The sequence below is a fragment of the Chelonoidis abingdonii genome, chromosome 1 (genome assembly GCF_003597395.2).
Source record: "Chelonoidis abingdonii isolate Lonesome George chromosome 1, CheloAbing_2.0, whole genome shotgun sequence".
NCBI classification, from domain to species: Eukaryota; Metazoa; Chordata; order Testudines; family Testudinidae; genus Chelonoidis; species Chelonoidis abingdonii.
This window is the reverse complement of record NC_133769.1, coordinates 233,546,548-233,569,910: the sequence shown is the minus strand read 5'-3', so window position 1 is coordinate 233,569,910 and position 23,363 is coordinate 233,546,548. Positions and strand designations below refer to the sequence as shown.

Sequence of the window (23,363 nt, the reverse complement as noted above, 5' to 3'; positions counted from 1 at the left end):
TTACGCTAATCAGGATGTACCTATGCTTATCTTTTGGAATGTGTTCATACACATATGCAGTGCCTGATACTACTTAAGAATGAGATACTATAAAAAAGATATGGGGATCATGGTGGATAATCAGCTGAACGTGAGCTCCCAGTGCAATGCTGTGGCCAAAAGACACAGTGTGATTCTGGGAGGCATAAACAGGGGAATTGAGTAGGAGTAGAGAGGGTATTTGGCACTGGTGTGACCACTGCTGGAATATGGTATCCAGTTCTGGTGCCCACACTTCAAGAAGGGTGTTAATAAATTGGAGAGGGTTCAGAGAAGAGCCTTGAGAATGATTAAAGGATTAGAAAACATGCCTTGTAGTAATAGACTCAAAGAGCACTATCTATTTAGCTTAACAAAGAGAGAGTTAAGGAGTGACTTGATTATAGTCTGTAAGTATCTACCTAGGGAACAAATATTTGATAATGGTCTCTTCAATCTATTAGAGAAAGGTATAAGATGATCCAGTAGCTAGAAGTTGAAGCTAGACATCTTCAGACTGAAAATAAAACATGCATTTTTGACAGTGAAGGGTGATTAATCTTTGGAACAATTTACCAAGGGTTGTGGTGGATTCTCCGTCATTGAAAAAATTTAAATCAAGNGTTCTTTTCTGCTCTCTTTTGCAACCTTCAGCTTCCCTTGTCAGGTGGCTCCTGATGGGCCTCAACCTGTGACTACTCTTAGCAGGTGACTTCATTTCCTGGCAACTTCTCCCCTGGTAAAGCAGCAAAGAATGCTGCTAACTAACAGACATTTTGAAGCATGAGCTTTCGTGGGTGAATACATCTGATGAAGTGGGTATTCACCCACGAAAGCTCATGATCCGAAACGTCTGTTAGTCTATAAGGTGCCACAGGATTCTCTGCTGCTTTTATTGAGAGAGACACACTTTCATGGGTTGAGATACCTTTTCTCATCTTCAGTACTTGTTCACGTTTGTATGACAGTTTTTTTTTCAAACTCTGTTTCAGGTTGAACGTTGTGCACAATTAAAGATCCAGCTGTTAGACTATGAAACTACTATCAGAAAGCTAAACGTACAGGTTGAAGATTTGAAATTGCAGCTGAAGCAAACACAGACAGGTTTGTAGTACTTTTTAGATGTTTTTAAACTAAGTTTATAAAGGATTTTTCATTTATGCAAACATTTCCAATGGCTTGAAAAGTAGTTCAAATTGTGAGGGCTCAATCTGTAACTAATAATTGCGTTCCAAAACTTAAAACAAAAAAAAAGTTAGGTTGCGATGTCACAAATGTAGCTACCTAAGACACCATTTACAAAACTCAAGCCTTTAAAAGCAAGGAAATGAATATTTATGGATGTAATAAATCTTGCACTGTCCAGATAAGCATTCTTAATAAATATAAGGAAATGAATATTCCATACCAAAACACTTACATTAAAATACAAGTCATGAAATTATCATTTTTCATCTCTTATCTTTAGAATATGAATTATTTTCTTTTAAATAATGCTTTTACTTTACCAATAAAATCAGGAATTCCCTTTATGGTGGTGATAATTGTATTTAGTTTAATATGAAAAGTAGGGCTGTCGATTTAATCGCAGTTAACTCACGCGATTAACTCAAAAAAAGTTTAATCACAATTGAAATTTGTTAAATATTTTTGGATATTTTTCTACATTTTCAAATAAATTGACTTTCTTCTTGGAGTGCTGTCCCTGTGGGTGCGCCACTTTAGGTGTTCTTGCGCCTCTGCACTCGTAGTCGGAGACTTTTAGTAGCTGTGCCCAGTTGGGTCGCACATGCATGCTCCCTGCCTCGCGCTGCTGCAGGCAGTTAACCATCTGTTACGTGCCTGAGTGCTCTGCAAGGACGAGGCCCACACACACAGTGAGTTATTTGGCTTTAATGAAGGTAAAGTGACACATCCGCAACGGGGACCCTGGGCGTTGCTGTCACTTAGGCGGGGAACCCAGCACCGAAGCTCAGCTCGGCCTGGGTCGGAGTCCAAAGGCGGACCGGGAGCATACAGCTATATATACACAATACAAAAGCAACTCATACATATGCAAAAAGGGACTTCCCACAGGCTATGTCCGCCCTTTGGCCTAAGGCCATACAAACTGGTTTCAACCAGTTAAAAGCAAGTTATAACTGGCATGCTGTGTCCTACAATGACCGGCCACTTAGCAAGCAGGGGCTCTTCACAAGGCCGCCGAGAAAGCGGAGACACCCTAGCTAGGCCGTGACACAGTCTTCCGTAGTCCCCTACACCATTGCTGTGCAACCAACCCCCACTCAGCTCCTCTACCGCCCTTGCTTACGAGTGGGAGCAATCAGCAGCGCCTGGTTACTTTGTTACAGTCAGTTACTTAGTTTCTTTATTAGCAGCTGCTTAGCTTGTTTCTCTTTCCTTTTCTCTTTGATTTAAAAAGTAAACAACCCCTCACGGCCAGGAACTTCAGGAAAACCGTCATTTTGAGGGCGAAAGCTCCTCTCCCCACCCCCAAAACAGGAATGCTCGGTTTCCCGGGCTCTCAGCACCTTACCTCCAGGCTTGAAGTGCTTGTTCCTGACAGCCATGCTGGGTGTGTTTACTACCTGTGTGTTAGTGCCTCCAATGCAGGCACTAACAAAGTGTTGCATTGCCTCAGGCTCACAGAAAGGCAGGGAGTGGAGAAGTCTCTCGGACCTGTGTTGGGACATGAGGCTTGCGCCTCCCACTCCTGCACTTTGCCAGCCACTGCTTCACAGGAATGCTTTATCCAACCCCATATTGGAGTGACCTGCCGGGAGTCACTCAAGGAAGCACCTGGGTCCCCACCGCAGGAATCAAAAAACAAAACAATAAAACCATAGCAGTCCTGCAGATAATAATAGCACCGGCTGTGCTGCCAGCTTTAGTGGCAGAGAGCTCTGGCACCGCTGCAGACAGAGACTTCATAGCCCCATGCCTCCTCACCACAATCCACAGCTACTCCACGGGCAGGCATCCAGTGCCAGCACTGGCTATGCTGTCAGCACCGGGAGCCGAAGTAGTGGAAAATCCTGGCACTGCTAGAGTCAGAGACTCTACAAGAGCCAGCTCCAACACAGGCACTATGGGGAAATCAAAACCCCTTTCCTCCGCACCGCATTTTATATTCGTTCCACGAGTAGGCATCCAATACTGACAACGGCTGTGCTGTCAGCACCTGGAGCCGAGGTGGTGGAAAACCCCTGCACCGCTAGAGCCAGAGACTCTACAAGAGCCAGCTCTGATACAGACACTACGGGGAAACCAAAACCCTGTGCCTCTGCACCGCAATCTGCAAACAGTGGCGCGGCGCAGCTACAAAAGTGCACCCAACACGCACAGTGGCACAGCGAGCAGTGCCGCCTTCCCCTTTGCAGCCCTGGCACTGATGAGGCAGCCCCAGGAGCCAATCAAACCAGCACATCAGCAGGTCCTCAGACAGAGGGTTCTGGTATTCGGTTCTGCCCTGTATCCCCCCTCTTCGCGGTACCAATACGAGAATGATACCCTCGGCACCAGATCTCCCTGCATCTCCAACATCGTTCACTGTCTTGCTCCTTATTTGAAGGAGGAAGATGAGGAAGAACAGGGAGCTATTCCCCCATTAGCTCTTTTCCACCAGGAGTCAGTCAACTCAGGAGTCATATTATGCTGTCTCCAGGGCCCCCTATGCCGATCCCATCCCAGTAAGCATACTGGACTCCAGGGGTCATATATGCCCCACACAAGGGGAGACTGCTTGCCATGGCCAGATGCAGCTCACAGTAATTTCCCACAGATTCTGTACCAGCACCCTCAGTGGTACCAAGGGAAGAGGAGGAAGAACCTCCGCCCCTGCAGGGGACATCATCTATCCACTTGCCATCATTGTCCACAGAGGACACCTTTTATGCCTCCTCCCCCTAATATAGAGGATGATTTCAAATTGTTCCATGGCTTATTTGAGAGGGTGGTCCTCTCTGGACATCTCTCTTGAAGCAGTACCTGTGATACAGCATGGGCGAGTGGATTTTTTGCATACATTCGTTTCGTTTAAAAAATTTTCAATTCATCTCATACAAGTACTGTAGTACAATCTCTTTATCATGAAAGTGCAATTATAAATGTAGGGGTTTTTTTGTTACATAACTGCACTCAAAAACAAAACAATGTAAAACTTCTAGAGCCTACAGTTCCACTCAGTCCTCCTTCTTGTTCAGCCAATCGCTAAGAGAAACATGTTTGTTTACATTTACGGGAGATAATGCTGCCCACTTCTTAATTACAGTGTCACCTGAAAGTGAGAACAGGCGTTTGCATGGCGCTGTTGTAGTTGGAATCGCAAGATATTTGTGTCAGATGAACTAAAGATTCATATGCCTTAAATGCTTTGGCCATCATTCCAGAGGACATGCTTCCATGCTGAAGATGCTCGTTTTAAAAAAAATGTGTTAATTTGTGATGGAACTCCTCGGGGGAGAATTGTATGTGTCCTGCTCTGTTTTACCTGCATCGTGCCATATATTTCATGTTATAGCAGTCTCGGATGATGATCCAGCATATGTTATTCATTTTAAGAACACTTTCACTGCAAACTTGAGAAAACGCAAAGAAAATACCAATGTGAAGTTTCTAAAAATAGCTACAGCACTCGACTCAAGATTTAAGAATCTGAAATGCCTTCCAAAATCTGAGAGGGATGAGGTGTGGAGCATGCTTTCAGAAATCTTAAAAGAGCAACACTCTGAGGCAGAAACCACAGAACCCAAATCACCAAATAAGAAAATCAACCTTCTGGTGGCTTCTGACTCCGATGATGAAAATGAACATGCGTTGGTTCACACTGCTTTGGATTGTTATCGAGCAGAACCCGTCATCAGCATGGATGCATGTCCTCTGGAATGGTGATTGAAGCATGAAGGGACATATGAATCTTTAGTGTGTTTGGCATGTAAATATCTGGACTTCTAGGCTCTAAAGTTTGACATTGTTTTATTGAATGCAGGTTTTTTCGTACATAATTCTACATTTGTAAGTTCAACTTTTGTGATAAAGAGATTGCACTACTGTACTTGTATTAGGTGAATTGAAAAATAAATTTTTTTTTTACAGTGCATATATTTGTAATCATAAATAAATATAAAGTGAGCACTGTGCACTTTGTATTCTGTGTTGTAATTGAAGTCAGTATATTTGAAAATGTAGAAAACAGCAAAAATATTTAAATAAATGGTATTGTATAATAGTTTAACAGAGCGATTAATCACAATTAATTTTTTAAATTGTGTGATAGCTCTAATAAAAAGTATATAATATTTTTGATGAAATAATTTTTATACTGCATGTCAACTGTCATTTGAAGCTGATCAGTGTAAGATGGTGTTCATTTTGTAACTTTAGTTTTTTATTATTATTTCATGATTATCTCTTTACTTTGCTAGTGGAAGGCAAAGTACTGACTTATTTTGGGTCAGAGATAAGGGTGTAGTGATTAAACAAACATTTCTTTTGTATTTGATAAGAATACTTTTATTATGCAATATGTGTTGACCTCTGACAAAATTACTTCCCTACAGATGGTACTTGCAGATATTTCTGGTTTGTTTTGTTAACCTAGGAGTACCAACACACAGACAGTTAACACAGGCAATATAACTGATTTTGGATAACAGTTTTCTTTTAGTCTTTGGTGGAAAGGCATCACATTAAACTTTACAGTGAAAGTAATATCTTGGTGTTCTGTTGTTTTGGTTTTGTTGTTTTAATACCCAATATATTAGTCTATCTAAGAACTGTGAGGGCCTGCCCCGTACCCATTGAAATCAGTGGCACATGATTGGGCTCTAACAGTTCGCAAGTTTAATTAAATTAATTTTGTTTTGCAGCTGTTTTTAATAATGTGTGCTTGGATTTTATATATATATGTATATCAGTTAACAATTCATATTTTTGTCTCAATTAAAAATAGCAGAAACAATATTTAATTTTTTAGGCTGACAGCCTGCATGCTGTGTTTCACTTGGGTATAATTTAAAACAGACAAGTTATAAATCATTGAAAAATGAAGTTGAGTGGCTTACTAGAGCTGCTGTCATCAAGTGTCATTGCATTCTATGAAATTGTCTGATAAATGTGTATTATTTAGGTGCAGTGATAACTGAAGTAGTAGCAGAAACTATTAAACTTTTTTCTGATTTTATTTTTTGTCTCAATTGGATCTAAATATTAATTTCTGTAAACATAAATAATTGATAACTTGCAACTGTTACGCAGGAACATCAAATGTAGTTGAATACAACTTTTTATTTTTAATGGTTATGATTTACATTACAAATGAAAAAACCCTATATTTAAAATCAGCTGTCATCAATTTCTTATCTGAATCATGACTAGATCAGAATTCAAATAATTTCTTCTGATTTTTCCTGAAATTCATGGGTGCTTTTTCCTTTCTTTCTCTGTGTTTGAAATTTTTACTTACGTAGTTCTAGAGAATGAAGTGTATCGGAATCCCAAACCTTCTCTTGTTGATCGTTCTGTCATTGACTTCACTGGTGATAGGATTGTACCTCATGACATTTATGTAGATGGTGCTTTCTTGAAGAACCGGGCTGTTACTGATATTGTTGTGGCAGATGATGTACCAAATGTTGGTTATCGCCAGCATTCACGGACCTGCAACTCTTCTCCAGATTCTGACCTTGAATTTGTCGCCAAAACCAAAGCTAGGATAAAAGAACTAGAAAAAGAGGCAGAGTATTTGGAAGAGGCCTACAGAAATTACCAGCATAGAGTCATTCAAGGTGCAGTTGCAAGCAGGACACCAACAAAGACTAAGTCCCCTCTACCTTTACGAAATGCTGTTAGATTCCCTTTGGCTTCTCAACACAGAGTTATGTTTGTAGAAGATGACCTTGGCTCTCAGCATTTCTCTCTTAGCAGTCCGAGAGGCCCAAGATATGTGACACCTGGGCATGATGATGTCTTGAAAAATCATCTAACTACTCCCCGAAAAAGAGTCTCTTCCTCCAGACGTCTTTCTTCTACTCCTCTTTCCAAAGTGGAGAGAAACAACAATAGCCATATACTTCCAGAAGGTAAACTGTTAACTGCTCCTTTGTGGTGGTATTTTTCTGGTAAGATTCCAGTTAGGAAACTTGAAATTGAGAATCTTTTATACGTTTATCATCTGTTTAAGGGCAAGAGAAAGCTATAGCCAAAATATGATAACTGAATTAGAAACTAAGCCTTTGAAAACAAGTGTTGTAGAAGTGTGTGGGGAGAGGGGGTGTCAAACCTACTGCCCTTAATTTAAGCTGTTTTAAATGGGTAATTTAGAGTACCTCCATATGATCCACTGTAGCGGTAGTCCTGTGGTAATCAGTGTTTTATTCAAAAGCACATCTTACGTGTAACTGCTTAGAAGATTAACTGTGATTTCACAGCTGCTATAAACTTCCCTGCATAGCCTCATCTATTTACATAGTCAGTGGAGTTGCATGAACAGTAATGAAGGGCAGAATTAGACTCAGCTTATTTGGGCTGCTAAAATGGCCCATTGTCTATTTGAAAATCTGAATGACTATAGTTCCCCTCTTTGTTGGTTTTTGTAAACAATGTCTAACGTTTGCTCCTGTTACTGTGATATTGCTTCCACACATTAGTGAGTAGTTGTGAATTACAGGAAGATGGCTTTTAGATTCTGAGCATGATTGGAACATTGTGGTTTTCTGTTAATGCTACAATACCCTATAATTGTAATTTCAGAAATGTTTAAAAAAAAATCTAATATTTCTTCTTCAAGTAGATGCAGCTGTGTTTTCCACTTAGGTGTGTGCCTGCCCAGCTCACTAGTGCTGGAGAATTTTGCCTAGCAGTCCCCACAGATGCCAGCTTTTGCACCTCATGCCTGTAGCCCCTCTCCTAGCTATATAAGGTGGTGCCACCCCGACCCCTCTGTTTCTTATAGCCCATGGCTGGAGTCGGAGCTCTGTGTGGTTCCTAATCTCACAACCTCTCTACTTCTTAGTGACTTTTCTAGTTGCATATAGTTAATTAGTACCCTTAGTATAGTGTTAATTACCTTTTGTTTAAGTATTTCCCTGGTGATGCCTTCACCAAGGTTTAAACATCGTCCATTATGTAGGGGAGCAATCCCCAACAATGATGCTTGCTGTGCTTAGGCACATCATTCACAAAATGGATTCAGGTAGCCTTCATCCTCAGGGATCTTCATCTAAAGCAGCACCTGCTTGAACAGGCAATGCAGCCTTCATCATCACTGAGAACTATGTTGGCTCAGAGGTTGCCCTCATGTTCTCAGAGTGCTGCCACTTCATGCGCTGGAGCTCATGCTTCTCAGAAAAGATGGAGGAATTGCTCCCCATTGAGTGTGCTGAAGAAAAGGTCACATAAAACTGATTGGGCTCCAGGTCACATGAGGACTTGTCTGTCTTCTGCCAAAGAAGCATGGTATGCTGGAGCGTGGGAGGGAGCAGGTCCCATCACTTGGCCCCTGGTATCACTCTGGAAGGTCAGAAACCCTGTATGGTTGACTCTGGTTCCGGGCGTCTGAGTCCAGTACCAATGACAATGATGCTGGCACCGGCTGTTTACGGATCAGGCGCCAGTGAACCTCATCTTCCTTTCTGTCCCAAGCTTTCCCTTGGTCCAGGACTTTGCCAGGGCTGCATCATTTATAGCCCTATTGGCAGGGTGGGCCGCTGAACCTGTGGGTCTGTTGGCATCGCACCTCAACATTTCCCTTACATGTTCAGTGGAAGCAGGGCCAGTAACGGGCTCAGTACTAGGGACCTCCCTGACATCAGGAACTTCTTTGTCACCTCTGTTGTTGATGCCACCAATGTTACTGGGATGGTGCCAAAGTGGAAAGCAGTGAGTGCCATCAGTCAGCTTGGTATTGCTGCAACTTTGGGATCAGTACTGCTTCTGAAACCAGAAACGATGGAGGCGTATTTGGTGCATGCGGTACTGTTTCCACTGTCGCCACCAGTTCCCTCTTCATTATCAGCTACTGTTGAATCAGACTGGTTGCTCGCACCCTTGTGCTGGCTCCATCTTTATCCCCTGAAACCTGGAGGTCCTTGATGTCCAAGTCGGGGTTGTCTTCTACTCTCCCTCTCTCTCTCTCTCCTTTATCTGATCTGCATCAGTGGCCATTCATGGAGCATTATGGGTACCAGGATTAGCACTGGTTTCATGGTTGGGATGGGGCCTCCTGGCCTGGCACCTGCTATCCACCAATGTCTAACCCATACTAGTGGCCCCCATGGAATCTATGGGATGCTTCTCGGTCATGGAAGTCCCACCTCTCATCTTTCTGTAAAGCAGAATCACTGGGCAGGTGTGTGGCTGTAACCATCAATCTGCCACAGGCCCAGGCACCGGTGAAATTTCCCCTCACAGAGCCTCCAGAGTCATCCCATCAGGACTGTCAGTCCTGGAACAAAGTCTGGCTCTGGCACAGTTAACCACTTCACCTTTGTTCCTGGACGATTCTGAATCGCTCTTCCTCTCCTTTGGTACCGGAGGATTTCAGGGTATACCTTTTACAGCATGTGGCTGCTTCCCTGGGTATTCAAGCCAAATTCCTGCAGGAGAACACCTGTAGGTTGTTGGCTATCCTGCAGCCTCCCTGTTAATGATGCACTCTTATTGCCTGCTAAGGTTCTCTGGAGCATGCCGGCTTTTGTACAGCTTACTGCGAATCGCACGGAGAACCGTTGCTTTGTTTCAGTACAGGCATTTGGAGGTTTTTACTCCCATCCCAAATTCTGTCGTAACCACGGTAAACTATAGAGGCTAGCAGGGCATATTCAAATCCAGTCTCAAAGTTAAGGACTCTAAACAGATAGACCTGATAGGTAGGAAGACGTACACCTCCTGTCTCTTGCACATGTGTGTTGCTGACAGTCAGGCATTGTTGCCCTAAAATTTAGATGCTAATTAAATTACCTACAAATTTGTCTAATTTAACAAAAAGGGTAAACAAGGTTGTGGCCTGCCCTAAAGGAATTGCCAGAGTATTACCAGGGAGCTTGTCTCTGACCCGCAGAGGGCTTCCCAGAGCAAGCTAGTCTCGCTAACCCCTGAAAGGACACGGATACAGCCTTCTGCTCAAGAATGGACACACAAGCAGTAATTCTTCAAAAACTGAAATAGTTGTTTATAGAAGGAATTAGATATTTACAGAAAAACAAGAAGAAATGAGTAAAGCATGATAAAACATAATAAAATTACAGTTTAAAATAAAGTGGCGCCGCAAATAAAAGACAAAGACTATATAACAATGTAACCATTCACTTAACACTATTTGACTTTTAACATTCAATATGTAACATTTAACATCCAGTAAGTGCTGGCCAAGTGACTATCGGGTGGGTAGGGGAAGATCTCACTCAGACCACTGGCATCCAACTTCATTTACAGGCAAAACCCACACATTCCTTGATAGTGAATAGACACTACATTTCTACTATTCTTACAATTCTCTAATCATCAGTAGGGTTCTTCTGAATTGGCAAAAAGGAAGCACTTTCTGCTTGTACTTAATATTGTCTGCCACAAGAGAGAGACTGCTACTACTGAGGCGAAAGCTGCCCTCTGGTGACAGATAGGTAAGCCTGCTGGTCGCTGTGGCTATTTGTAGTTGCTGCTGCTGAAGACTGCTGGCTGAGTTGCTATGGCAGCCATTGCCAGGGCAACCTCAGGGTTCTATTGCTGCTGCTGCTGCTGCTTCTCAGATAGCTGTTTTCCAGATAGCTTCTTTTATTAGCAGGTGTCTTGCAGCTTCTGATCTCATCCAAATCCACTACAACTTCAGACTGCTGGCTATCAGCCTTACATACTGGTTGCTCTTTCAGGCTTAGCCAATCAGCTTCCAGTTTTTCAGCCCCTCTCTATTATTTCACATAGTCATGTGTACCTACATGTGCTTGGTCTCGTGTAGCTACGTGTGACTTCCTGTCTAACTCTGCCCCCTCATGACGCCATCTTGGACTCTAGAAGGTTCCAGAAGATTCTGCTGCGTCATTTCCTATCAGTTCATGGAATTTTCCACTGTGCCATTCAGTATCTTTGAGATGGAATCTTCCACTACATCATCCCTATATCTTCCATTTTGGTCAGCCATGTCGGATTTTCTAAATTTAAACTAACATTAATTTCTACTTTATTAAAGCCTTAATCTTAAAACTAATTATTGTTTTATGTAAACTAAAGTGTTCTGATTCTGTCACCATTCTTTTTACATCCAGTTAAGAAAAATGTGGTTTTATGATATTTAAACTCCTTCTGAGGTTTTTCTTCAAGCTTCTATCAGGGTGTTGCCGGGTATCCCAGAAGATTCAGCGTAAAAATCTCTCACTACAGCACTGCTGTCCAAATATGACTTTGTGAACTGGCCGGCTATGTCCAAGTGTGTGGACCAGCTCCCCGAATCCTCTAGGGAAGAATTTCAGACATTTATCACGAAGGCTGCTTGGTGGCTAAAACTTGGTTGCAGTCCGCACTAGGCATCACAGGTACTTTGGTCAAAGTGATGGTATCGGCAGTGACCGTGAGAAGGGCATCCTGGCTACAGAATTTGGACGTTACTCCCAGTGTGCAACAGGTGACAGATGATTTGTCTTTCAACATCCAAGTTCTTTTTTTAGATAAGATTGATGAGACTCTGCACTCCTTCAAGGACTTTAGGGCTACCCTATGGTCCTTTGGGGTGTACATGGTGGTAGTACAGAGACGCAACTATGTTGGTCGTCAGCAGCAACAGTATAATCCGCAGAGAGCATTTGGGCAGTCTTTCCCCCCGAGACAGCGGGATTACCCCAGAAGGGCATAGGTCCCAGAGGAGGAGGCATTCAGATTGTGAGTTTGACCAGTTAACGTGCCTTCTCCCGGTACTCCCCAAGCACTCATTTTGATTTTTTCATCTGGAGCAGTGTTCCAGTCGTCACTCCCTTCTCCCCATCCCCTCTGTTTGGGGATAGGCAAACTTGCTTTCACAGTGCTTGGGGCTTGATCACCTCTGACAGCTGGGTCCTAGAAACTGTCAGATCAGGCTGTAACATCCAGTTCCTTTCCATCCCTCTCCCATACTCTGCCTCCCCACCCCTCTTCAGAGACCCTTGTCACGAGTTACTGCTCCTTGAGCAGATTCGCTTTCTACTGGCTTTGAAAGTGATGGAGGAGATTATACTAAAACATCAGGGTAAGGACTTCTATTTCCAGTTCTTTCTGGTGCCCAAGTCCAAGGGAGGGGTAAGACCCATGCTCAACCTTCATGGCCTCAACAAATATATCACATACATGAGGTTCTGAAGGGTCACTCTATCAACTATCTGTCCTGCATTATCTCAGAACAACTGGTTAGTAGCTCTGGGCCTTCAGGCTGCCTACTGTCATGTGGCGATTTTGCCAAACCACAGAAAATTCCTTCAGTTCGTCATAGTCAAACACCATTTTTAGTACACTGTACTTATGTTTGTCCTGTCTTCTGCCCTTTTTGTTTTTACCAAATGTATGCTGTTATCCATGCCCATAACTCAGGAATAAAAGAATCCGCATATTCCCGTGCACTGGAAGATTGGTCACTGAGGGGAGGTCCAGAGAGGAAGTCTTTTCTCACGTCCTTTTTCATTGTGCTTGCTCAGCTGTCTGGGTCTCATCCTAAATACCAGAAAGTCAACTTTGGTTCCCACTCAGAAAATCAAGTTCATTCTGGCCTTAATAGACTCTACAAGTTTGAGAGAATTTTTGCTATCTGCCACTTTTGCCTCAGTCTTCAGAGTCAGCCTTCCTCAACAGTTTGGATGTGCCTGAGCCTCTTGGTCCATGTGCACGCAGGTGGTCCAGTCTGCAAGGTTGTGTCTTTGCCCCCTTCCAATGTGGTTCAAGATAGTTTGTCATCTTTCACTTCTTGGATAGATTGGTCTGTCTTCCTACACGGTCTTGAACTTGCAGTAGTGGATGCTTCCAGAGAATGTTTGTCAGGGCGTTCCCATCATCCAGACCTTACCAATCAGGTCTGTAGTCATAGATTCCTCCCAGATGTGCTGGGGAGCATATTTGGGTTCGCTGAAAGTTCAAGGTCTGCGGTCAGAACAGGAGTCCTTACTACATATTGATGTGCTGGAGCTTCGTGCCAGCTACAATGCATGTCATTCTTTTCTGGACTGTATCAGGGGCTCAGTGGTTCACATACTTACCAAGAATACCACACTCAAATGTGATATGTGACTAGGAAGTGGGGAGCACACTCCAGGATGCTCTGCCAAGAGGCAGTTGGATTGTGGCAGTTCTGCATTGAAGAGAGTATCACTGTGATTTCCAATCACTTGCCTAGGGTCCAGAATCATCTTGTGGAGCATCTCAGCAGGAATTTTTCTCCGAGTCATGTGTGGTCTCTGAAGATAAGTATCCTCTGGGTCATCTTCATCTCCATCCTCTGGTCTGAGAGCTGGTTGCTCTATGGGACCATAACATGATCCTAACATCTTTAATGGGACCTCTTTTCAAGCCTTGGGAATCTTGTTCCTTTCCACTTTTGTGTCAGAAGATTGCCTTCCTGGTAGCGATAACATCCACAAGGAGAGTCTGTGAGTTGCAGGCTCTCCTGGCAGAAACTCATTATAAACAGTTCTCTAAGGACAAAGTGACTTTATGACCATACCCCAAAATGTTTTCTAAAGTGGTTTCTCAGTTTCATTTGAACCAGGTGGTATGTTTACCTGTGTTCTTTCCTAAGCCACATTCATCTCCGGAGGAACATCACTTCCATACATTTAGATGTCAAGCAGTGTCTAGCCTTCTGTCTGGACAGGGCTAAACTGTTTCATGCTTCACTTCACCTGTTTGTGTCATATGCAGATCGTGTGAAGGATCAGATAGTCTCTTCACAGATGATCTCTAAATGGATAACATCCTCTACCAAGGCTTCATATGAAATAGCTTTAGCTAGGCCTCCTCAGCAGGTACGAGCTCATGCTATGAGAACACAAGCAATGTCAGTAGTGTTCCTCAGGGATGTGTTGATGTTGACTTATGCAGGGCTGCTATGTGGTCATCCATACATATCTTTACAAACCATTATGGCATTACCGCACCTACCAAGGTGGATGCAAGTTTTGGTAGGGCGGTCTTGCAGTGCTTTCTAAGGTACACCTCTACCCCAATATAGCACGACCATAACACAAATTCGGATATAAAGCGGTAAAGCAGTGCTTGGGCAGGGTGGGAGGGCTGTGCACTCTAGCGGATCAAAGCAAGTTCAATATAATGCAGTTTCACCTGTAATGCGGTAAGAGTTTTTGGCTCCAGAGGACAGTGTTATATTGGGGTAGAGGTGTAGTCTCCTGGAGTGGGTGCTGCTTGAGAGCCACCTAATTGGAATACACTGTTGCATCTAGTCGAAGAAGAAACAGTTATAATAAGTAACTGTGGTTCTTTGAAATGTGATGCAGATGTGAATTCTGCAACCTACTGTCTGTCCCCTCTGCATCAGAGTCTGATCTCTGGATGTTTGGTGCGAAAGAACTAGAGGGCAAGGGGTTGAGGCTTTGCCACATCATGTAGCCAGAGGAAGAGCTATGAGCATGAGGAACGATCTCCGCCTCCTATGGGTACTGGTAGGCAAAGTTCTTCAGCTCCGGAGCATTGGGTGTGCATGCTCCACAGTGAAATACACATCTGCATCACATCTCGAAGAACCACATTTAAAGTAAGTAATTATTTCTTCTATTTCAGATTCTGGAGGGGAGTATTCTCTAGTGGATACAGTCTAATACCCATTCATCCACCCTAGGTTTGACCCATTCCAACCTATCCCAGTCCTATCTTTTCCCCAACCCTCACTCCTTGTCCCAGTCCTATTCTCCTTCTCTGCCCAATATCAGTCTCCACTCTTCAGGTTTCTTATCCAAGTGTCCTTGCCAAGCCAATCCTAGTCTCCCCCTCTGAATTCACTGTCAGAGTCCCAATCTACCCACTCACCCAAGTCTCTCCTCTTTACCACACCCAGTCCTTTTCTCCTTGACCAGCCAGCCAGTCTGTTTTCTCACTTAGACTCTCCCAGTTGCTCCTTTTCTTCCTCAACTTGTTATCAGATCTAGTCTCCCTCCCAGGCTCCTTTTCCAGTCTGCGTCCTCATGCCAGTGCTTCGACCCAGTCTTCCCAGTTCTCCTCTGGTTTTCCAGGTCCTTGTTAGATCTTACTGCCCTCCACCCCAGTTCTGCCCCACAATGATTCTAGTACAGGCTTTTTGCCAGTCAGTCCCAGTTTCCTCTTCTCCCCACATCTCCTCATCTGATCTGTGTTCTCTCCCCCCGCCAGCCTCCACCAGCTGGCTCCCAGTCTCTTACCTCCTCCCCATTTCCCTTACTGGCTCACAGTCCCAGCCTTTCCCACCCCATGGTTCCCAGTCTCCTCAACCCATCAGTCCCAGTTTTTCTCCTTCCTTCCGCTGCCACTTCCAGTTTCAGTTTTACTAGACATCTTGTCCCACTCCCTGGCTTTTGTCACTTCTTCTTTCAAATCACATGGCTTCATCGATCATGTTTTCTGGGTGATCATTAGGAGCACTGAAGAGGAAGGATCCCTACTCTCTTTTTCAGTGCCTGGCAGCACCCTGGCCTGGGTGCATCTGGAAGCAGCCATTGAAAGGAAAGCCTGGCTTTGCCCTTGTAGCCATTGGCTGAATGGCATAGGCTCAGTTGCTCTGGTGGGAAGGTGCATGTGCCCTCAAGTTGGCACTGAGAGCTGTGAGAGGTTTGAGTATGCTCGGTGAGGACAAAATTTTTGGAGATTTTTAGCAGCTAAAATTAAAGTATCTACTGAGCATGTGCAAACTGTGATAGTGTTTTTTTCCATTGGCCAAATTGACCAAATTTGGGTAGATTTTTAACAAGAATGGTGAAAGACACAAAGGCCATCCTCTTTGAAATTTCAGGGTCACCAGTATTGCTTTAACATGGGCAAAACAACATATTTTCCCCTACCTTCATTCTTGGAAAGAGCTGAACTGTTTTGGCTGAAATTTTCCAGAAAAATTCAGTAAGAGGCATGGTATGGAAATAGTCCAAATAATTCAAGTTTGACAAAGTTTTAAGCAACTGAAAATAGAGTCTTATAATGGCAACTGTCAGGAAACCCTAACAATAGGGAGTGCTACCAGCACCGCCTATAATTAGGATATGCAGAAACAGTATAAGAAATTGGTTGATATAAATTGTTACCATCTGCTTTACAGATAGCAGCGAGTCGTACCTCGTCTCTTCCCAACAGAGTGTCGACCAGCCTCTTTCTCCTATTTTGAGGACAGGCCATCTTTCATCTTCTGAGTCTGCTCCTTCATCTCCAACCAATCATGGACAAAAATTAAGGTAACTATTATAACACTATCCGCAGTTCTGAAAGATCATTTTAACCATTTCTTTTAGAGAAACTTATGCCTTATTGGTTAGGTCACATGATTATAGCCATCTTTCACTGTGTATGAATTAGAGCTTTTCTAAAGATACCATGTGTTCAGGATTCTCACACTTGTGTCTATGCCTCCAATGAAAGCCGTATGGAAACTCCCCTTAGCTCTTTAAATTTTTTGACTTTGTTTATAGGCTGACCAAAGGGCTCTGCCCTACTGCGTCTAACTTCAGGTACTTCATAGGTATTCCAGAACATTCCAGCCAATTTGTCTCTGAGCAATAGTTGTTAGTGAAGAAGTTACCCTGGAAACTGGGCATCCCCAGGGTGGGATTAGACTTGTTGGGGTAGAAGCTGAAGTCTGAGCTCTAACCCCCAGGGCGGAAGCCAAAGCCCAAGGGCTTCAGCCGTGGGTGGTGGGGCTCAGATTTCAGTCTTCCTCACCTGGGGCTGAAGCCCTTGGTTTTTTCTTTGTCCCCCTGCCCGAGGAGGTGGGGTTTGGGCTTTGGCGGGGCTCAGGTGGGCTCTGGCTTTGGTCCCTCCCTCCTGCGGTCGTGTAGTAATTTTTGTTGTCAGAAAGGGATTGCAGAGCAATGAAGTTTGAGAACCCCTGCTCTAGTATCACCCAGTATCTGGTGCCCTTACCCACCAGATACTGGGTGATACTCTCCTATCAGTAATCTCTGCTGTCAGGAAAGATAATTTAGTTTTTCCTCTGAAGGCAGGCTCTGGAACTCAATGTTTTGCATTCAACAAAGGTAGCTGCTAGTTTTCTTCTTTCAGAGTCAGGAACAGTCCTGGCTGAAAAGGATCTCCTCTCCACCCTCAGACCAGATCTTTTTTTTTTTTTTTTTTTTTTTTTTTTTTGACGTTCGCAAGAGTCTAATGAACTTCAGCATCATGCTGACTGACCTGAATATAGTTCCCATAACTGCTCTGGACTAGCATTAGACCATGAGTCTGGTCAGAGATGATCATGCAGAGAAACTAGGTTATGTGCTTTGTTTTGCCAAGATAAGGTTTGTAGTGTAATGCATATGTGGGACCATGGAGGAGGACCCCTTTCTAGCCCTGCTTAAATGCCTTTATTACCCTCTTTACTTGTCAGAATCTAATTTAAAGACTAAATCTAAGAAGTTCATTTAGCTCAGCTATTTTCAGCCTGTCATAAACTGGCTGAAGGTACATTTCTTTTTTTACAGCTCATTGTCGTCAGCTTCATGTGGGACTTGACAATTTTGAAACTCCATTTAATAAACCCTCTGTGTTACGAGATATTAATGTGTTCCTGACAAGGCTGACAAAAGTGCCTATTGGCACACACAAGTTTTGTGTGTGGGGGATCATTTCCTGATGAAGGGAACACCAGCTCATAGAGTGAGCGAGCGAGCTTCAGATTTTAGTAACTGGCCCATGTCACACCGTATTTTACAAGGGCCAGGTTGTGTTATAAACTCATCAGTAGTTTCCATCCAAAGTGGTGGTGGAGTTTCTCATCCTCCCCATACCAGAAAGGCCCTTTGCATAAAGCTGAAGTTTAAAGGTCTTTGGGATTCTATCTGGAGCACACAAAAGACCTTAGAAAGACCACACTGATTCCTTGAGCGAAGCTATATCTCTATGAAGACTCTGTCTGAAAGGTTATGTTACTGTTTTTTTCACAGCTGTGACCTGGCTGACCTATTGTTAGGCTTGTGCTAGCTGAGGCAGAGCAACTTCCTCTGCCTGCTCAATGAGATTTTCAGTCAGGATGTTAGGCAAGACAGGTAGCCTCATGTCATACTCCCCAAAGTTTCAATACTAACATTCATTTTCTGAGGATGAGCTTCCCTTTGTTTCCCCATGCCAACAGAACTTGTTTCTGAAGTAGGGGAGCCCAGACTCGCATCACCTAATGGGTTTTGGAGTTTGTTGTTTTGTCTTCTCAGGCTGTGGAAATGGGCAAATTTTTTAGTTAAAAAGTAACAAAACATCCCCACTGCATCTCTCATTCTTTCCTGTTCCCCCCCCCCCCCAAAAAAAAAAAAAACCCACAGAACAGCACCAAAGTCTTCCTGTCCAAGGCTGACCCTAGACCAGTGTTTCTCAAAATGGGGTCACTACTTGTGTAAGGAAAGCCCCTGGCGGGCCGAGCCGGGCTGGTTTGTTTACCTGCCTCGTCCGCAGGTCCGGCCGATCGCGGCTCCCACTGGCCGCGGTTTGCCGCTGCAGGCCAATGGAGGTTGCTGGAAGTGGCAGCCAGTAAGTCCCTTGGCCCACACCGCTTCCAGCAGCCCCCATTGACCTGGAGCAGCAAACCACGGCCAGTGGGATCTGTTGGACCTGCAGACGAGGCAGGTAAACAAATTTGCCCGGCCCGCCAAGGGCTTTCCCTACAAAAGCAGCGACCACAGTTTGAGAAACACTGCCCTAGACCAAATAGCGCCCCAGGCAAGGAGCATCTTTGGTAGCCCTCTCCCCCCGCATTTGTTAAACTTTTGAATACCTTATTTTTTATTGCATTTGTAGCCGATTTCATGACTTGCATGCGTGATTTATCTCTGTCATATAAGATGATAAATTTGCACACTAGGATCTGTGAATTTGTATTTATTCATGCCATGTATAAGCAAATAAAAAAAGTGGTTTCCTCTAAGCTTTTAGAAACTTTTTAATTTTAAGAATAACTGAAATGTACTAACATCAAGAAACTGAACTGTGCACCAACATTGGATGGACCAGTATTATATAGTGTTAGAGTAGGTGTCAGCCTTAGAATATTAACCCTAGTCCTTTAGTTCAAAGGGTCACTTTTCTCGCCTTTGCCCTTGTGAACTGCAGCACACCACCAGAGAGATCCAAAGAGTGACCAATGGCATTTTCAAGCGATAAAGTGACGTTAGTTTCTCGTCGGCCATCATCGATCAAAGATATGTTTTAATGAGCCTTAGCTTCAAAAACCTGCGCTCACCACTCGTGACCAGCAGCATGAGCAGAATCCTCAAACCTATCCACATGTTAGGAAAAGTGTTGCTAACAACAAAAACAGCACCCTGAGCCTGGCGCCCCCCAAGCCCAGTACCCCAGGCAGTTATCTGTCCCTAAACCAGGCCCTGTTCCTTAAGAAATTTCCTGGAGGTCAGCTGCATTCAAAGAGTGAGAGTCCTGCATAGATGGTGTCTTGAAAGAAGGGACAATTACTTATCTTGTAATTCTGTTTTTCTGAAAGATCATTTGCAGGATTGTCACTCACCCAACCACCTACCCTTCAAGACTGCTGTTGAAGGATAGGCAGTTGTAGGCTTGGGTTGCCATAGCAAGTGCTCATTTGTCCTTATTTTTTTCTGGAGCAATCAACTCCTTTGTACTCATTTTAAATGAGATACAGATAATTTATTTTTGTATTTTATACAATTAGAGATTAGGGAGCTTTTGATTCTTGGTCTTGAAAAGAACTGGTTGGAATTTTCTGGGGACTCTTAGGTAGATCCATGCTTATCCTACTGCCACAGTGTCTCACCTTCCACTATTCCATTCCATTCCTTCATGCTGTCCCCACTATCTCACAGGATAGACCTCACCAGTTGAGGGTTAAGTGCTGTTCATCTCTATGAGAATATTGTAAGAGGAAATGGCCATAGCACGCAACAAATTTTTTTTTCTGAAGTACAGCAATAAATGTGTGGGCTTTTTCCAATTGTTCAGTCCAAGCATCAGATAAATGTCACATAGTTGATAGGATTTAGATAGCTGGGTAAAGTTAGTAAGAGGGAAGAAGAGCTAACAAAAAAAAAAGAAACCACGATACTGCCTCCCAAGTGTTGAAAATCTGGTGTATTTTCAGTAGAGTGGTCCATATTCTGCCCAGAACACCAGGAAGACAATCAAAAGAGAACACCTCATCCATCACTGGGAAAAATGTCTGTTCTCAAGACACCCGCACTACAGTTAGTTTCCTGTCCCAACCTGCGAGTGGGTGGGACAGAAGTGAATAAAAGCAACCCCTTCTTTCCCTTAGGAGAAAGGATTGCATTTCTAATATTCTGGCTCTGTGGGAAGTATTGTTTACTTTACAGTTACTCCCAAAATACATTGGTATCATCAGAAGGACAGGGATGAGCCCTTTACATGAGACCTTCCATTTCTCGCTCATCCTAGATATAGGCTTGATTACTGCAGCTTTAATGCTGATTCCTAAAAAATTTAAGGATTGAATACTTTGATTTCAGGTTAGGCTGCCAGTTTTACTGTCCATAAAGCACATTTATATAAACCTTTGTTTGGCAGAATAATAGTTTTTAAATCCATTTTTCTAATAATTTATTGTTGATTGAGACACCATTAGCTGTTTTGTGGAATGTTGTTGATACTGGATACAGTCCATATTGCTGTGACAAAATGATTTGTGAAAATCATTTGAGATTCATGCAGATAATTGCATTAATGAGACAAACCTCTTACTTTTGTTTACTAAATCTATCCCATTGAATTCCTAACATTTCTACAGGCTATAACACTAACAATATTATACAAAGTGGCATGTGTCCTTGTACGCTGGATAGATAATATATACCCAACAGACAAAAATTTCTCTAAAGGAGAGATTCAAAACCATTTAATATAGATTATATACTGATTGTACATCATCTGGATTATATAGTTCTAAAAATACCACTTATATTTGACAGCAGTAGATGGTGTGTGTAATTTACAGGGTTTTTCTGTATATTGAGCCACTCTTCTGAAATGACAGACCCAACACTGCTCTGAGTATTTTTCCCTTAGGCTTCAATTTACATTAATTAAGGCTATCTCTTAGAGCCTGTACATTTTATGTATCCTTCTTTTTCTCCTCACCCCATAAAAAACTTATTCCTTAGACTTTTTATAACTATTTTATATGTTTATGCTTATAGCGAAAGACTAATACAGCCAGGTGCTGACAAGCTTCTGCATATAGTGCTACAGGGCATCTCATTTGTAATCTGCAGGTCTCTTTTCTACTTTCTGGATAAGAGATTGCTAGCTGTGTTATGCTGGGTGTATTATACTCGATACTGTTATAGACAAATCCCCAGTAGCAGTTAGAAAGAGACCACTAAACTTATTTTCCATTGGGCCAAAGAAGGATTATAAAATGTGGTTTCAGGGATGAAAGGCTGTCTAATCTAATGGACTATCATGGCATCAAAGTACTGGACACAAATTAAACTACAAAACTGCGTGTGGTTAAAAGGGCACAATTCTTAATCTCTCTTCTCATTGTATGTGTGATCCTTTTTGCCTTCTTTCTTGTTTTTTGTTTTCTCTTCCTGTTTTCAACTCCATTTCATAGTATATCTTTCTTTTTATATGTATTTCACACTTCCCAATTGTGGGTATGTTTTGTAGAGAGACTGAAGTGGGGAGGTCTTATCCAAGAGCTTAGTCTTGCATTCAGACCTGAAGGTGGTCAGGATTAGGTTACTGTATTTAAATTCAATATCATGTAAATTTTGACTTACACGTTAGTTTGCTTATGTGGTTTTACAATTTTCTTAGTCCGTAGCTACTCTTAAGTACTACAGACTATATTCAAATCTTTACCTGCTGATGTAATTGACATTTTGGTTATTAAACCTTTTAATTCATGTTCTTTTTCCTCCCCACTTTCAGTCTTCATGAACAGCAAGCTGATAATCAGGACTTCAATGACTCTTCAAAGCCAGAGAAGCTAGCATATGAGGACCTTGAAGAAAATAATTCTTCTCTTAAGTGTAAGCTTTAGTGTGTTTTTACAGACAGTTACTTAGTAAATTGAAAGATAGACGATCTGGTTATTTTCCTTAAGGTTAACCATTCCTTTCAACCTAAAATTAGCAAAGGATTAGCAGGGGGTGCCTGAGGGATCCATATTAGAAACAAATGTTGTTTAATACATTATGATGGAGAAGTTACAAGACAAGTTTAGGTTATGTCAGAGATTTCAGATTAAGCTTTTTGGATATTATTATTATTATTATTTATTAAAATATTATTCAAGTAGAACTGTGCAACCTTAACTACAATGACACAATGTTTGTGTGTGGAGAAAAAGGTGAATATTGAGGTATCAGAATTTGCAGATAACACAGTTGTTTAGGTTAATAAAGACTGGAGAAAACTGTTATTAAAGCTGCNGGCTGAAAAGGATCTCCTCTCCACCCTCAGACCATTTTTTTTTTTTTTTTTTTTTTTTTTTTTTTTTTTAAGTCAGCAAGAGTCTAATGAACTTCAGCATCATGCTGACTGACCTGAATATAGTTCCCATAACTGCTCTGGACTAGCATTAGACCATGAGTCTGGTCAGAGATGATCATGCAGAGAAACTAGGTTATGTGCTTTGTTTTGCCAAGATAAGGTTTGTAGTGTAATGCATATGTGGGACCATGGAGGAGGACCCCTTTCTAGCCCTGCTTAAATGCCTTTATTACCCTCTTTACTTGTCAGAATCTAATTTAAAGACTAAATCTAAGAAGTTCATTTAGCTCAGCTATTTTCAGCCTGTCATAAACTGGCTGAAGGTACATTTCTTTTTTTACAGCTCATTGTCGTCAGCTTCATGTGGGACTTGACAATTTTGAAACTCCATTTAATAAACCCTCTGTGTTACGAGATATTAATGTGTTCCTGACAAGGCTGACAAAAGTGCCTATTGGCACACACAAGTTTTGTGTGTGGGGGATCATTTCCTGATGAAGGGAACACCAGCTCATAGAGTGAGCGAGCGAGCTTCAGATTTTAGTAACTGGCCCATGTCACACCGTATTTTACAAGGGCCAGGTTGTGTTATAAACTCATCAGTAGTTTCCATCCAAAGTGGTGGTGGAGTTTCTCATCCTCCCCATACCAGAAAGGCCCTTTGCATAAAGCTGAAGTTTAAAGGTCTTTGGGATTCTATCTGGAGCACACAAAAGACCTTAGAAAGA

At 42.6% G+C, this 23,363-nt stretch overlaps 1 protein-coding gene across 1 annotated transcript in view; it reads left to right on the top strand.

The window, feature by feature from the left end:
* Positions 1 to 23,363, top strand: part of OFD1 (OFD1 centriole and centriolar satellite protein) — a 65,061-nt gene that overhangs the window by 24,821 nt on the left and 16,877 nt on the right. Inside the window, exons 15-18 of the mRNA XM_075060442.1 lie at positions 1,011 to 1,122; positions 6,486 to 7,097; positions 16,265 to 16,397; positions 22,072 to 22,172. Coding sequence (XP_074916543.1) covers positions 1,011 to 1,122; positions 6,486 to 7,097; positions 16,265 to 16,397; positions 22,072 to 22,172 — 958 coding nt within the window. The remainder of the gene's footprint in view (positions 1 to 1,010; positions 1,123 to 6,485; positions 7,098 to 16,264; positions 16,398 to 22,071; positions 22,173 to 23,363) is intronic.